Source organism: Saccostrea cucullata, unplaced genomic scaffold (assembly GCF_032062105.1).
Source record: "Saccostrea cucullata isolate Sc308-1 unplaced genomic scaffold, CSIRO_AGI_Scuc_v1 ctg533, whole genome shotgun sequence".
Lineage (NCBI taxonomy): Eukaryota > Metazoa > Mollusca > Bivalvia > Ostreida > Ostreidae > Saccostrea > Saccostrea cuccullata.
Window position 1 is genome coordinate 91,073 of NW_026926449.1, and position 13,793 is coordinate 104,865.

The 13,793-nt window shown below is 34.9% G+C and overlaps 1 protein-coding gene across 1 annotated transcript in view; it reads left to right on the forward strand.

Moving 5' to 3' along the window:
• The first annotated feature begins 2,786 nt into the window (after positions 1–2,786).
• The window catches only part of LOC134271722 (proto-oncogene tyrosine-protein kinase ROS-like), a 70,381-nt gene continuing 59,374 nt past the window's right edge, over positions 2,787–13,793 (forward strand). The window contains 4 exon segments of the mRNA XM_062753933.1: positions 2,787–3,170; positions 5,835–5,894; positions 12,581–12,661; positions 13,025–13,066. Of these exon segments, the coding sequence (XP_062609917.1) occupies positions 3,060–3,170; positions 5,835–5,894; positions 12,581–12,661; positions 13,025–13,066 (294 nt within the window). The 5' untranslated portion in view covers positions 2,787–3,059.

A 13,793-nucleotide genomic window follows, 5' to 3' on the forward strand; every position in this document is an offset into this window, starting at 1 on the left:
GTATTTCTACTCTCCATATCTCGTGTTTTTTAACCCAGATACACCATATAGGGTTTTCATCAACCACTTGTTAAAATCGAGCCCTCGCTGCACTTGATTAGTTTTATTTCTCACTCGAGCAAAAATGTTAAATTATAAGCCAGTATTTTGTAATCGAAATTTGTCCATTGTATGTAAACTTTTCATCTTCTTCTCAAGAACCAATTGGACGGAACTCAAGCAAACTTGGCACAGAGGTAAAAGGAATTCAAGTTTTTTCATTTGAAGGAGCTCACTATCTTCCGAGGGGAGATAATTAAGAAATGGTGAAAATGCGGTGCGCTATTCTAAAATAATCTCATCAAGAATCAATGGACCAGGAAATATAAAACCTTTGTCAAAGCTTTCTTACATACTGTAAGTTTTTTATGAAACTTAAAACCATGACCCCTGAGGGTACAGGGTGGGGCCACATTTATGGGGATCAAATTTTTTTTTTATCAAGGACAGCAAAGCATTGAATAGTCCTATTGATGTGGAAGCATCATCGGGCAGTGTAGATTCAGTGTAGATTGTTTTCACATCATGACCCCCGGGGTACGCCGGAGCCACACTGAGCGTTGTAGTCCACGGGCCTCTTGTTTTATATTTAAAAGAATGCATAGGAAGAATCGAGATAAGAGTCATTGGAATGAAAATATTTTAATTGTAGATTTTCAAGAATTCTTAAAATATGTAATTAATTTTTTTTTAAATACAAAACTGGGCATTTACATGTAGATGGGTGTTTTATGCGTTAACAAATCCAAGCATTTGACTGAAATAACCATTCGGACGAACAAGTTTCCGAAGTTTGACGCAATTCTTTCATGTAATTTTGTAATGTTTAGTTTTTCTTCTCATGCAAGGTAAGTTAAGTACCGGATATAAATAGAAAAATTAACTAAGCTACAGGTATATGTTACATATAGTTATATTACTAATTAAACTGGGAGAAGAATGAACTAAGACTACACTGCTAAAGTCATATCTAAGAAGTCGATAAAAACTTGTACTTATTTAAATAATGATTAAATGCGTGGGGGAAGGGGGTATGGAATCTGGAAATAAAAAAAATCATTCTGTACTTTTTTAACAAAAATTGTTCAGGGTGGAGATGATTTTTCTAAGCTGCTGTCGCTGATCCTTAGACGTGTATTTAGTACATGTATCTATAGATCTTATATTTACCGGGGGTCAGTCTATGGAACGCCAAATTCACAAAAATGAGCTAAATTGTATTTGTTGTGAAAATTGTATTTACGGCCATCCGGTAAATTCAAACTTCACAGATTGACACTATATTCCGAAAATATGTGTCCTAAAAATATCCAAAGATGCATCTTAGGAAATTAATTTTTTCTTTTTTTATTGTGATACTTTGTAAATAAAAATCCACTTTCAAAACATTTATGTCAAGAACATACATCTACTTACCGTGTTTAATTAATAATTTAATTTCTTGTGTTTTATTTAAAAAATTTTGTCATGCATTTATTTGTACAAATTCTTCGGTAATGATTAGGCTTTCGCGCAACTTTAATATAATAGAAGAGAGAGAGAGAGAGAGAGAGAGAGAGAGAGAGAGAGAGAGAGAGAGAGAGAGAGTAAATCTTTATAAATACGTTTGATGTTTTGACCACTTGAAATTATTGCGTGGACCCTGAGGTCCACGCAATAAATATATAAGCCAGGCTAAACAGGATGCCCTGGGCATACGCCAGCCTACGCATGCGCGAGAATTCTAGAGAGATCCAATCGGCAATCTTCGGCTGACTCCGCTTCACCAATCGCAACTCTGGCCTTTTCGACTAGCTTTCCGACATTTGACAGAAAGACCCGAAATGATGCGATTGAAAGTTCATTGGCGAATCCAAATTTTAATCTTGTACACATACTTTTAAACGCGAACTAAACATTGAATCTATGGCACAATCTGACAATCATTTTAAAAAGTATGAAGAACTTACATTTAGCTAGTCGTTGAATCTTTTAAAAACATAGAACTAGTCGTTGAATGAAGTTTTTAATTCAAGTTGTTAAGTTATCTATTAGTCATTGAATTAAGTTTTTAATTCAAGTTGTTTATTAAGTTATCTATAGATAACTTTACAACTTGAATTTAAAATTTCATAATTACTAGTTGTAGATTTTTAAAAGATAAAGCAAGTCTTCACCGGCATTAATTTTGTGCATCACGGCTCGCAAAAAAATGATATATTTGGATTCAAATACAGCTTGATACATGCCTTTAGCAACGGTATTCCCTGTGGGGAAAAAGAAGGGGGCCTAAAAAAAAATCTGCATACTACAGACCTGAACTGAATTTGAAATTCAGTTCAGGTATATGTTAATTACCAGCTATTATGTGTTATATATGTATCAAAATAGCCTGGATTTGAAAATAACAAAACTTTATGCCAATCGGAGATTAAATTTAACAATTTTGCTATGAAAGTACTATCGGTCAAAGTAGAGAGATCACTGTAGAGACGAACCTACATTAATATCCAATAAAGAGACAAATTTTCTTTGAGAGAAGAGAGAGAGAGAAAGAAAACATGCATATGGTCCACGTATTGTAGTCCTTTTTTTAAAGAACAGCAACTTGTTATTTATTTTAAAAAATTGCATGTCGGTGGTAAAGCGTCTCCTCCATTTCTTTTTCATGCCGTCCTTAATCAGGGAGGTAAACAAATCAATCACGGACCCCGCACTTCTGGCGACACTCCTAGTTTTGTGGGGGACGGCCATTTACAAACGTACCTCCAATTAAAATCTCACCAAATCAATCGATGGCATTAAGCCGTTAACTCATAAAACACCCATCAATTGTTGTGTATGTGTCCACGATTGTCTGTTATCCGCAGTGACATTGAACAATAGAGTCTGAGCAGACGTACGAGAGAGCGCGGGCCTAAATTCCCCCCGAGTCTCAGTTACCGAAGCTGAGTCAAACTGGAGCTGACGTGTGCGTGAGCTCTCCCGCGCGTTTTCTCGTAGCAGTACTCTACAACATGGACTTACAGCCGTAGAACGAGATGACAAACTGTTTTTCTTATGTATTCTTATTTTGTGTCGTCTTTTTTGGAAAATTAATTCTAGTTTTCTGTGATTCAGACCAGTGCTTTGAATTCTGCAACTCCATAGAGGTAAGAGACACTTCTAAAGAAGAAACAAAATATTTTCCCATCGATATTCTGGATTTCTCATTCTCTCCCTACAGATTGCATTTTTGGAAATGCAAATGAGCATTTTATCTCATATTTGACTGCTCAATTGCAGCATTCATACAATTACGACCATTAAGCATTATCTGCTATTTGTTGACCTTATAAAACTTTTCTGTCTTTCTCAATTCGATGTGTTATTTTCTGACATTCTCTAAGGATGTTGCATGCAATTGTCTCATATAATGGCTTATTAATGCACAATGTGAAAGAAGACGCTCTTCACCATTTTTATCTGCCGTAATCTGTATCTCAGTGCAGCGGGTGCCTATCTAAAATATTTGTCCATTTGTAACTAGATGTAACATTATAGGGTCTAACACAAAGTTCAGAACTACAAAACTCATTAAACTTTTTGATAAGTTCGTGAGCTAACTTTTATATGACTTAATTAAAACAAAACCAGACTGTCTCCCAGCATAATCATATACACTTGATCTTTTTCAATGTGTCGCAACAAGTAATTATTTTTACATCAGCGGGAGGATTTTTTCCTCCAAAGTCTTCGAGGTTTTTTTTCTCAACTAGGACGGTTTTGGAAAAAGAGTTGTAAATCTCTCGTGCAGTTGGATAAAATCCCGTGTATAAATTTCAGTGGGATTGTGTCCGTTTTGGGGTTTTCTTTTCCCACAACCAGATGTGCATAGGATCATACGGCATCAAACTCTTATTATCACCGAATTAATTATCTTATCTACGACTCAACTGGCATACGCGAAAAACTGTTGAAAAAAAATATATGCAAGGAAAATGTTGTAAAAAAAAAACACAGATCTTACTACGAATGTAAAATGTCCTGATTTTATTTTGCGAAGACTTTTTTGAAATACAATCTTCCCCCCGAAAATCTGCCCCCCGCGGTACCGCCGAATCTCTGACGACTTTCTCACGGTTTTTGGAAATGTCATGTTCACCACTCCTGATGGCTGACATATGGCTGGGACCAGGGAAACCCCCAACTACAACTTGTTCTTTTTTATGCCCATCTTAAATAAAAAGAAACAGCTTTAGGTTGGGGTCGGTGTGCGTTACATGTGTCGGTGCACAGGGAATTGAAGAATGCCATAGGACCGTTAGCAAATGTGTTCTGCAATGGCATTGGTCTCCTTTTAGATGATTTTTTTTCGGAAGAAGTTAAAGTGACTGTAAATTTATACTTTATTAAATCATGTATAGACATACAAAAAACAGCAATTACTGCTATAACTTAATAATTTTAAAAAAAAATATATCTTTGTTTATCGTTTTCAATTCAAGCTACGGTTCATGTTGTTAAAACTCTAAATTTTTACTACAACAACGTATATGCATACAAAAATTTGGAAAAAAAAGGGGGAAAAAAGATGAACGTTGCGTTTAATTTTATGGAACGTAATTGCAAAGAGTTTGACAAAACGTATTTCTCAACATATTTTAACATGAGTCGACGACAAAAATTAGCATAATTTTTTTTCAGTGCAATCACAGAAAAATGTTAAACCAGTTTAATCAAATACAGAAATTCGTTTTATCTTAAATGCAAACAAATGTGTACCCCAATTCCTGTAAGAGGCTTATAATTACATCCAAAATAAAATAAAACAGACGCATAGATTCAAGTTCACCGTGAAAAATCCTAGAATTGTTTACATTAATTTCTAAAATTTCAAAATCGTGTGATTCTTTGTTTGTTTGTTTTCGTTGTTGTTGTTTTTGGATTAATCGAAAAATTAATCATTTTCTTTTTGGAAAAAAAGGGAAACGAATAACTGTGAGCGTTTAAAAAGTCTACTTTTAATTAAACAAAAAGAGGGAAAAGTTACTTGAGAGCCTAACCATATGGTCGATGCCAGAGCGTGTTTAATTTGATAGGTGTCGTCTGACTCTCTTCCTGGGCTTCATTTTCGCTGAAGACAAATTTCATAAAACTTTCTGTTAAGATGCAGATGTTAGAGGGAAAAAATATCATCGCAAAAGCTCAAAAGTCACAAGTTTATCTCATTTCTGTGATGATTGCTACGTCCGCTTCTCTCTCTCTCTCTCAGAAACCTTTTTCTATTTATGTTCTACCCCTTAGTTTGATCATACAATTATTATACTACGAGATAAAAATTTAATATACACAATTCCACACCCATCCAGCCGAATATTTACTCAATTAAAAAGTATTAACGTAATTAGATATGGAGATTTTTGTCCAGTTGAAAGGCGTCTTTATTTATAGAAAGGGAATCTAAGTGACGCACGTTTATATTTTAGGCCTACTACTTTATAGCCACCTTCATTTTCCTGACTTTGTTTCTTAAATTCAAATCGTCTGTTTGTCAGAGGAGGGAGAAGGGCAAATAAGAATTTATGAAAGGGAACAAAGATTTCTTCAATTTCGCCATATGTATTATACTATATGCTATATGTAGAGAGCTAGCACCTTTCCTATAAGCATTTCCGGCTACATCATTGTGGACATAATGCTTTAAATCAATCTTATTATTATCTGTCATCCATCATATTCATTATATATTATTTATCCATTCATTTTTCATTGTAATTTGAAAATATTTTTAAAATTTCAGAAAATTGAAAAAAAATTCCTTTTCGTATTTTCAGATAATTTCTGGTCCGGAAGTAAATGATTTGTATTGTAACCATGCGTGCAAAGTGAAGCAGGTGGGTGGCGAAGACTCGTATCACTACGATGCTTGTCTTTTTTATTTGTGGACACAATGATGTAATAATTATCTACACAAAAGACACATTTATTTATTTGTATTCCATTCACCTCTCCCCTCCGTCTCCGTAAAATAATGTCATCCAAGACTAAAATTGAGAGGGGGGGGGGGGTTAATAGTGCTGCTTTTCTGCGCTGTCGTTTACGTAGAATATTTAAATAGAAACATGGTTAATATTAATTGAATTAAAGCAGACTATATAGTGTTGTCCCCGGGAGTGCTTTTTAAATATGGTCAATTCACTAATTTTTTTTACTACTGAACAATTAAATATAATCCCCATGAATCAATATATTTTCCTCAAACCACGAAAATTTCACTCCTCCAAAATATGTGATTTTAAAGTATTCATGAAACAAAGCAGTGAGAAATTTCCTTGAAGAAATACCTGTATACCATAAATTGAAAAAACATTAGACGGAGTTCTAGGGTAGAAGAACAATTAAAATAATTTGAGACCCCGTTTCATCAGCCTTGTTATGTGTTGATATCTTGGTTAAATAACATTTCAATAATCCCCATGAGGAGAGATGTTTCTATAAGCCTGGATTAACCCTATTTACCAAAACAGAGATAGTGAGACAAGAGGTAGATCAGATAAACTGTACATCAGAGGGGATTACACGGCTTCTGATGCAGGCTGAGTGTTTGGATAAATTAAGTTCTTTCTTTCTACTGCAGATGAAATTAGTAGGAACGAAGCTGGAAGAAAAATGAGAAATTTGGAAATATTTTTAATCCAACTCTGGAATAAGACAATGAATTTCTGGGATGAATTGCGAACAAATTGGAAACATGACCATTTCTTGTACACAGAGATCAGATCCATACCATAGGACTAATCTCCCCCATATCACAGGATTTCTCCCCCATATCACAGGATTTCTCCCCCATATCACAGGATTTCTCTCCCCTATCACAGGATTTCTCCCCCATATCACAGGACTTCTCCCCCATATCACAGGACTTCTCCCCCATATCACAGGATTTCTCTCCCATATCACAGAACCCCCTCCATATCAAAGGACCTCACCCCCAATTTCACAGGGCCTCTCCCCCATACCACAGAATCTTACCCCTATCACAGAACTTCACCCCCCATATCACAGAACCTCGCCCTCTACCAGAGGACCTCACTCCCCCTCCCATATCACAGAACCTTCCCCCCAACCCCCCATCACAGAACCTCAACCCCAAATCATAGAACCTTCACCCTTTACCACAGAATCTCACCCCCATGTCACAGGGCCTCACCATCCATGCCACGGGAGAACTCCATTAAGGAAGCTCTAAACACTAACAGAAACTGTTTTTTGGACTCTATATAAATATATCTTATAAAGATATGCATATTGAGACTTTTTCCGTCATTTATAACATAGGGTACCTGGCTTATTTGCGCAGGAAAAATTTTCAAAGACAATGGACTACTGTAGATCACTTATGTGGTCATTTCTCAATATAATCTAAAGGAATTCTTTTATCGCGATAATGAAATTTTCGCGAGCATACCTTCTCACGTAATTGCACCAAAAATAAAGTTCTCACGAATAAAACGTGATTTACAGTATGTGTGAGCAGAAATCACTGTTGTTTACTATTACATTGGGAAAATTAATGAAAATAATTATTTGAATGTCTTATATAATGCTAAAAATACTTTAATCTATTATAGATTATGTAATTAACAGAAAATTGCAATTTCTTCAATCTTACATGTATGGGCAGATCACTCTAACTGCATAAAACTACCCAATAAATAGAGCTCTTTAGTGTGCAGTGTTTAGAGCGTCCTTAATACCACAGGATTTCTCCCTCCATATCACCACAGGATTTCTTATCACACTAAAGACCATATCATGTAAAGGCCTTCACCCCCAAATCACAGGGCCTCTCCCCCATATCACAGTACTCCCCCCCCTCCCATACCATAGTACCTCATCCCCATATCATAGAACTTCTCCCCCATATCACAGGACCTCTCACATACCCGGGACCTTTCCCCTGTAGTTATCACAAACCTAACCCCAATTCCCCTCTCTTTCCAAGTTCAAGTTCAAGTTCAAGTTCATTTATTCACTCAACACCATTTTAAATACATGGTACATGAGGACAAAGATAAATATTTACAACATGTATATATATATAATCAGGTCAGAGGTATAGGTATATGATATACAAAATCAGAAAATGAGATGGGAAAAAAATGGAAAAGAAAATGAAAAAAAATATATATATATATATATATATAAATATTGATAAGTGTAATAATGAAATAAATAAGGGGAACAAATTATGGAGGACAGACTAAATCGTAAATTTTTGATATAAACATACAAAGTTTTTTAAGTAACATAGCATCTTGTTTTGTCATCAGTTGAGAAAATTTCAAAATATTAGGTCTAGTAGAGTAGTACTCATTAATATACTTTTTCCTGATTTTTGACAGTGCATTACATTCAAGTATAAAATGAAATTCTCGGCAACATGTTTTGCATCACAGAGTGTGCATAATCTTTCATTTAATGGTATACCAGTCCATCTTCCCAGCTCAACTGGTAGACGGTGATTAGTAGTACGGAATTTGACAAGTATTTTCTGAATTTTAGTGGTAAAATACTTAAATAATTTTCATACTCAAAATTTGTTTTAAAAGTCTAATACAGAATACCTTTAGAAGAATTATTAATATCAGAATACCATTCCCCAGTTAACTATGTATTGGTTGTAGTGTAATTGTTTTGTTTAATAGGCTGGTATTTCTGACCCCTGAGTTATAATGGTACTGTATATTGCTAGCTTTCTACAGTCTGGGCACAAGTAATTGGATAATAAATGTTAAACTAAGTAAATAAGTGGGAAATTACCCGCTCTGACAAATGTGTTGGTGATGGTGTTGACAAATTCCAGATTCCTGTTAGATTAACCAGATCTCTGGGAATTTCAGACGTACATGGGAACTCCCACTCAGATAGTAATGGTCCACACCGGTCATTGTGTGGTTAACATGGTTAAAGGCCTCCTTTCATTCAAAATTAAAACCTCCAATTTTACAACTGCATAGAAACTTGGGGTTTTTATTTTTTCCTTGAGACTAATTTCAATATAGAAATACAACTTTTGTGAGCATTAATGTTCTATTTAATAGTGTTACTTTTGATGTTTTATGTAGGGATCTTATTACAAAGTGCCATGTGTAGGAGACTTTTTTTTAACACTTTCTGAGAATTTCTTACTACGGTTATTAATCTCTGATGTGTTTCTTAAACCAGTAAACCTACAGGAAGTCATTGTTTACAATCTTTTCCTGTCTCTGTCCTTGTCTTGTTTGTATTTTATATAAACATTAACTGTGTGTAAAGGGATTGTCACCCATTTCTCATGGCCTCTTGATTTCTCTCTTATCCAATCAAAAGATCTCTCTGATAACTTTTCCCATGATGCCGCTGTGTGTATTAGTGATGATATCAAAGAGATAAATCAGTTCTATATCTGTATCTGTGTTTTGACAACATGCCTCCAAGGATAAAGTGCTGAGGCTGATCAGTGGACAGCTCTATTTATTTAGCTGTCGGCCATCTCTTTGTTTTTGGTCAGCGAGATGTTAAGATAAAGGGTCATAACTCCTGCTGGGATAATTTGTCCCTCGTGGATTAGGTGCAGACCAAATTGTTTTGATTTATTATCAGAGTAAAACATGGCTTATATATACTACAACTCTGTTCTCACACCAATTTTTTTCCCAAGTTTCTCCCACTAAAGACAAACATTTTAATAAATTAATAATTTTACCCTCAAGTTTATTCTTTCAAGTTTAATGACCAGCTGATGACTGTTTTGTTTTGGGGTCTGGGGGGAGGGTAATAAGTTGATTAAAGCATTTTATTGTGGTGTTCATGCTAGAATTGCTTTTTATGTTCTAATTTAAATTTTGTTCTCAATTGAATAATTTTTGTCAAAGACCCAACAAAATGGACGTTAGAAATGTTTACATTGAATCAGACAATAAATGGTAGCTAAATAATTGATTAAGATATTTTATTAGACTTCTTTGTTTGGCATACTGTAAAATCACATATTTTTGTGGGTCAAATTTACATGGTTTGAGTTAAAACTCTTGGTTCGTGGGGATTTGAATTCATCAATGAAAAATTGTTGAGTAATGTATGTAACATTTAAGTATTTTGGTGTGGACATGAATTCGTGGGTCTCTTCATACCTTGAAAACAACAAAAATTAAACCCCCACGAAAATTAGTGATTTCACAATATTTTTTTTAGTCCCAAATGTGTCAAGAGAATTTTTCTACAAATACTGTAAAACATAAATTGATAGGAAATTTTTGGAATATGCTGCTAATTGCTTCCTTGTATCGTATGGCAGGAAAAGGACAAACTTTATTTTTAGGTCACCTGAGTCACTCAGGTGACCTATTGCATTTTATTGTGGTGTTCATGCTAGAAACTTTTGAACATTTTTTCTTCTCTGCAACCACTGAACCAATTTCAACCAAATTTGGCACAAAGCATCTATGGGTGAAGGGGAACAAAAATTGAGAATAATTTTGGGGCCTGTGGGGCCAAAACCACTAAAATTAATGCAATCTTTAAAAATCTTCTTCTTTACTCCTGGACATCAAAGTCAAACTGTTTGCATGATTGTAATCAGCATTGAGTCCTTTACCAAAATTGTGAAATTCATGGCCCTGGGGTCATGTGCTAGGGCGGGGCTAAATAAGTATATAGTGAAAATGCATTATTTCTTTGAAAATCTTCTTTCTTGAATATTAGATAAATTAACTAAGTACATAGTTATGATGAGCAAGAGTGCCTCTAACAAATTTGTGAATTTTATGGCCCCAGGGTCAGGGGTTCTGGTGTCAGGGCGGGTCTCTATTGATTATATAGTGAAAATACATGAATTCTTTGAAAATCTTCTTCTTTACTCCTGGGTATTAAATAAACTAACTAAGTACATAGTTATGGTGAGCAAGAGTGCCTCTACCTAAATTGTGAATTTTATGGCCCCAGGGTTAGGGGTTCTGGTTTTAGGGCGGGGTTGTGATTATATATATATATTCTTTGAAAATCTTCTTCTCTGCTCCTAGGTTTTATATAAACTAAATTATGATGAACAAGAGTGCCTCTACCAAAATTGTGAATTTTATGACCCCAGGTCAAGGATTCTGGTGTTAGGGCGGGGCTGTATTGATTATACATGTGAAGTGAAAAAACATTAAATCTTTGAATATTTTCTTCTTTGGTCCTAGGTTTTAAGCAGATGAACTACCTATATAGTTATGATTCCCTAATCTTCAAGAATTGTAAATTTCAAGGCCCAGGGTCAGTTGTACCATAGAGGGGGGGGGGGGTGGTTGGGGGTAGTGTACTTATATACTGAAAATGAATGAATTGTTTGAAATGTGTTCCTTGGTATTAATCAAATATTTTTGAAAAAAATGCCTTTCCAAAAATAGTGCAATGTGATAGCTTAAGAGTCAAGGTTCATGTGTGGTGGACTGATTATTGCTGAATATTACTGATTAGTTGAAATGCTCCCCCACCCTGCCTATGGGTATAAAGAAACCAAACTAAGGAACTGCTAAGTGTATAGTTATGATGGCCAAATTGTAAATGCTATAGCATCTGGCTTAAAACATGGATCAAATTCAATCACTGGAAAGTTGTTGAATAATGCTCAGGTGACCTATAAGGCCCATGGGCCTCTTGTTATTTTTTGTGTGGTTATTTTTAAGAAATACAATTTACAGCACATATAAATATTGTATAACAGTCTAAGCAGTGTTTGTAATGATAAAAAAGATGAAAATATTTCTCTGGGCAAGCATTTTTTGAAATCTTTAGCAACTCTTAATCAATGCATTATTTAAGGGAATGCATTTCAGTGAAATAATTTATCATATTGCACATAAAAGAAATTAATCACCTCCTTTCTATTACTGAATGACAAGTGGTATTGTTATATTGCATGAGAGAATCTTGAGACCAGTGAACTTAATGGTAAAATCCATGTTGTCTTGATAATTTACATGGAGAAAATCACATCCTTCACAATGAATATTAGATTTCAGATCTGTAAAATTATCCTGGAGGCGATAAATCAATTACAGGGTAATATAAGGTGTTGTATGGTTGTTATTCTGTGTTGTGTGGTTGTTATTTTGGAGAAGGAAGTGGTCATGTTACCTTAATAATACCTAATTACTAAAGGAATTTTTTTTTTAATAATATTCTTTCATTGATACATTTCATAGAATGCAGAAATATGATTCAGCTCACCACAAGGAACATTCATAATTGTAAAATATTTTTATTATATCATTATTAGCTCAGATGAACAAAAATCTCAAGTGAGTGTTTGTCTTAAAATTTGTTTGTTCAGTGTTCAACTGTGAAGGCAGGGTTGGGTCAAATTTATGAATGCCTTCAATCCCCTACCCCCCCCCCCCCCCCACACACACACACACACTTCAGTCCCCTTTTCTTCAAAGGATATTTTAATAGTTGGTCATAATGCAAACATATAATAGTACATTAATAAGCCCGGAATGATTAAGCCATCAGCACCTTGTCCTTGTTCTCATACTTCTCTATTGTTTTTCAGTGTCAGTGGGGATGTGAGCACTATAAAGTAGGACCTGACTCTACCTGTCAGGACACCTGTACTGAGGGATGGACAGAACAGGTAAATTATATCTACCTATGTACATACAGATAAACATTACAAAGTAGGACCTGACACAACACAAAATATTTAAAATCATTTATATGTGGTGCCGGTTTGGTATTTACTGCCAAAAAGTGATATCACCTATTCGAAAAAGTGATATCACCTTTTCGAATAGGTGATATCACCTTTTGAAAATGAATAGGTGATATCACCAATTCGAATAGGTGATATCACCTGTTCGAATAAGTGATATTACCTATTCAAATAGGTGATATCACTTTTTGCCAGTAAATACCAAAAAAGCGCCTCATACATTTAGTCATTAGGTATATTTCTATCATTATACAGCTATGTATAACCAACATTTTGTGATTTCAGGGGAACAGTACAAGCAAAGCCCGAAGTCTACAACAAGAGGAGGTAGGTTATTACAAACGTAACATAGTCTTTTTATCTTCTATAGTGTGATAGGAACATTTATACGGGGTAAAAAATTGACATATTTTTGCGCTGAATTTTTAAAACAATTTTGTTAGATTAATCTGATGCTTGAGGACTGTCTGTCTGTTGGGAATTTTAAGGCCTAGCTGTCATGTTGTGAACTTAAGGAGGTTTGGTAGCTGTTTGCTGGTTTGTCACTAAACTAATTAACCCATCAGAAACTAAAATCTATATTGGACCTAATGGGGAAAATCCTCAATAAAATCTGTATCCCACCAAAAGATAATCCTAGCTGTTGGATTGAAAGTTTAAAGAGCTGTACATGTTGTAAGTATTCTACAAATCTGATGGATTTTACTCCATCAGTGAATTTTTTTAATTTGATTAGTAGCGTTAATTGAGGAAGAGGGTGTTTTTCCTCCCTTGGTGTACCTTTGATGTCAGTCCCTGTGATAGAGTTGGGGGTGTGGTTGTTTTAGGGCGTATAAACTATACAGGAGCATGTTAATCAGTTGTGTAACTGAGGAACCATCAGCTCTCTCAGTAATGTTAAGTACGTTCTGGGCACGGTAACTTTTAGAATTCGTGGCATGGAATTCCTCTACTATCTGTACTATTCCCTTTGCTTTCTGGCACTGTTTGAGAGTTAGGTACTATAGGTTTGAGTGACGGTAATGATGAAAGATGAAGAAGACGGGACGAGAAT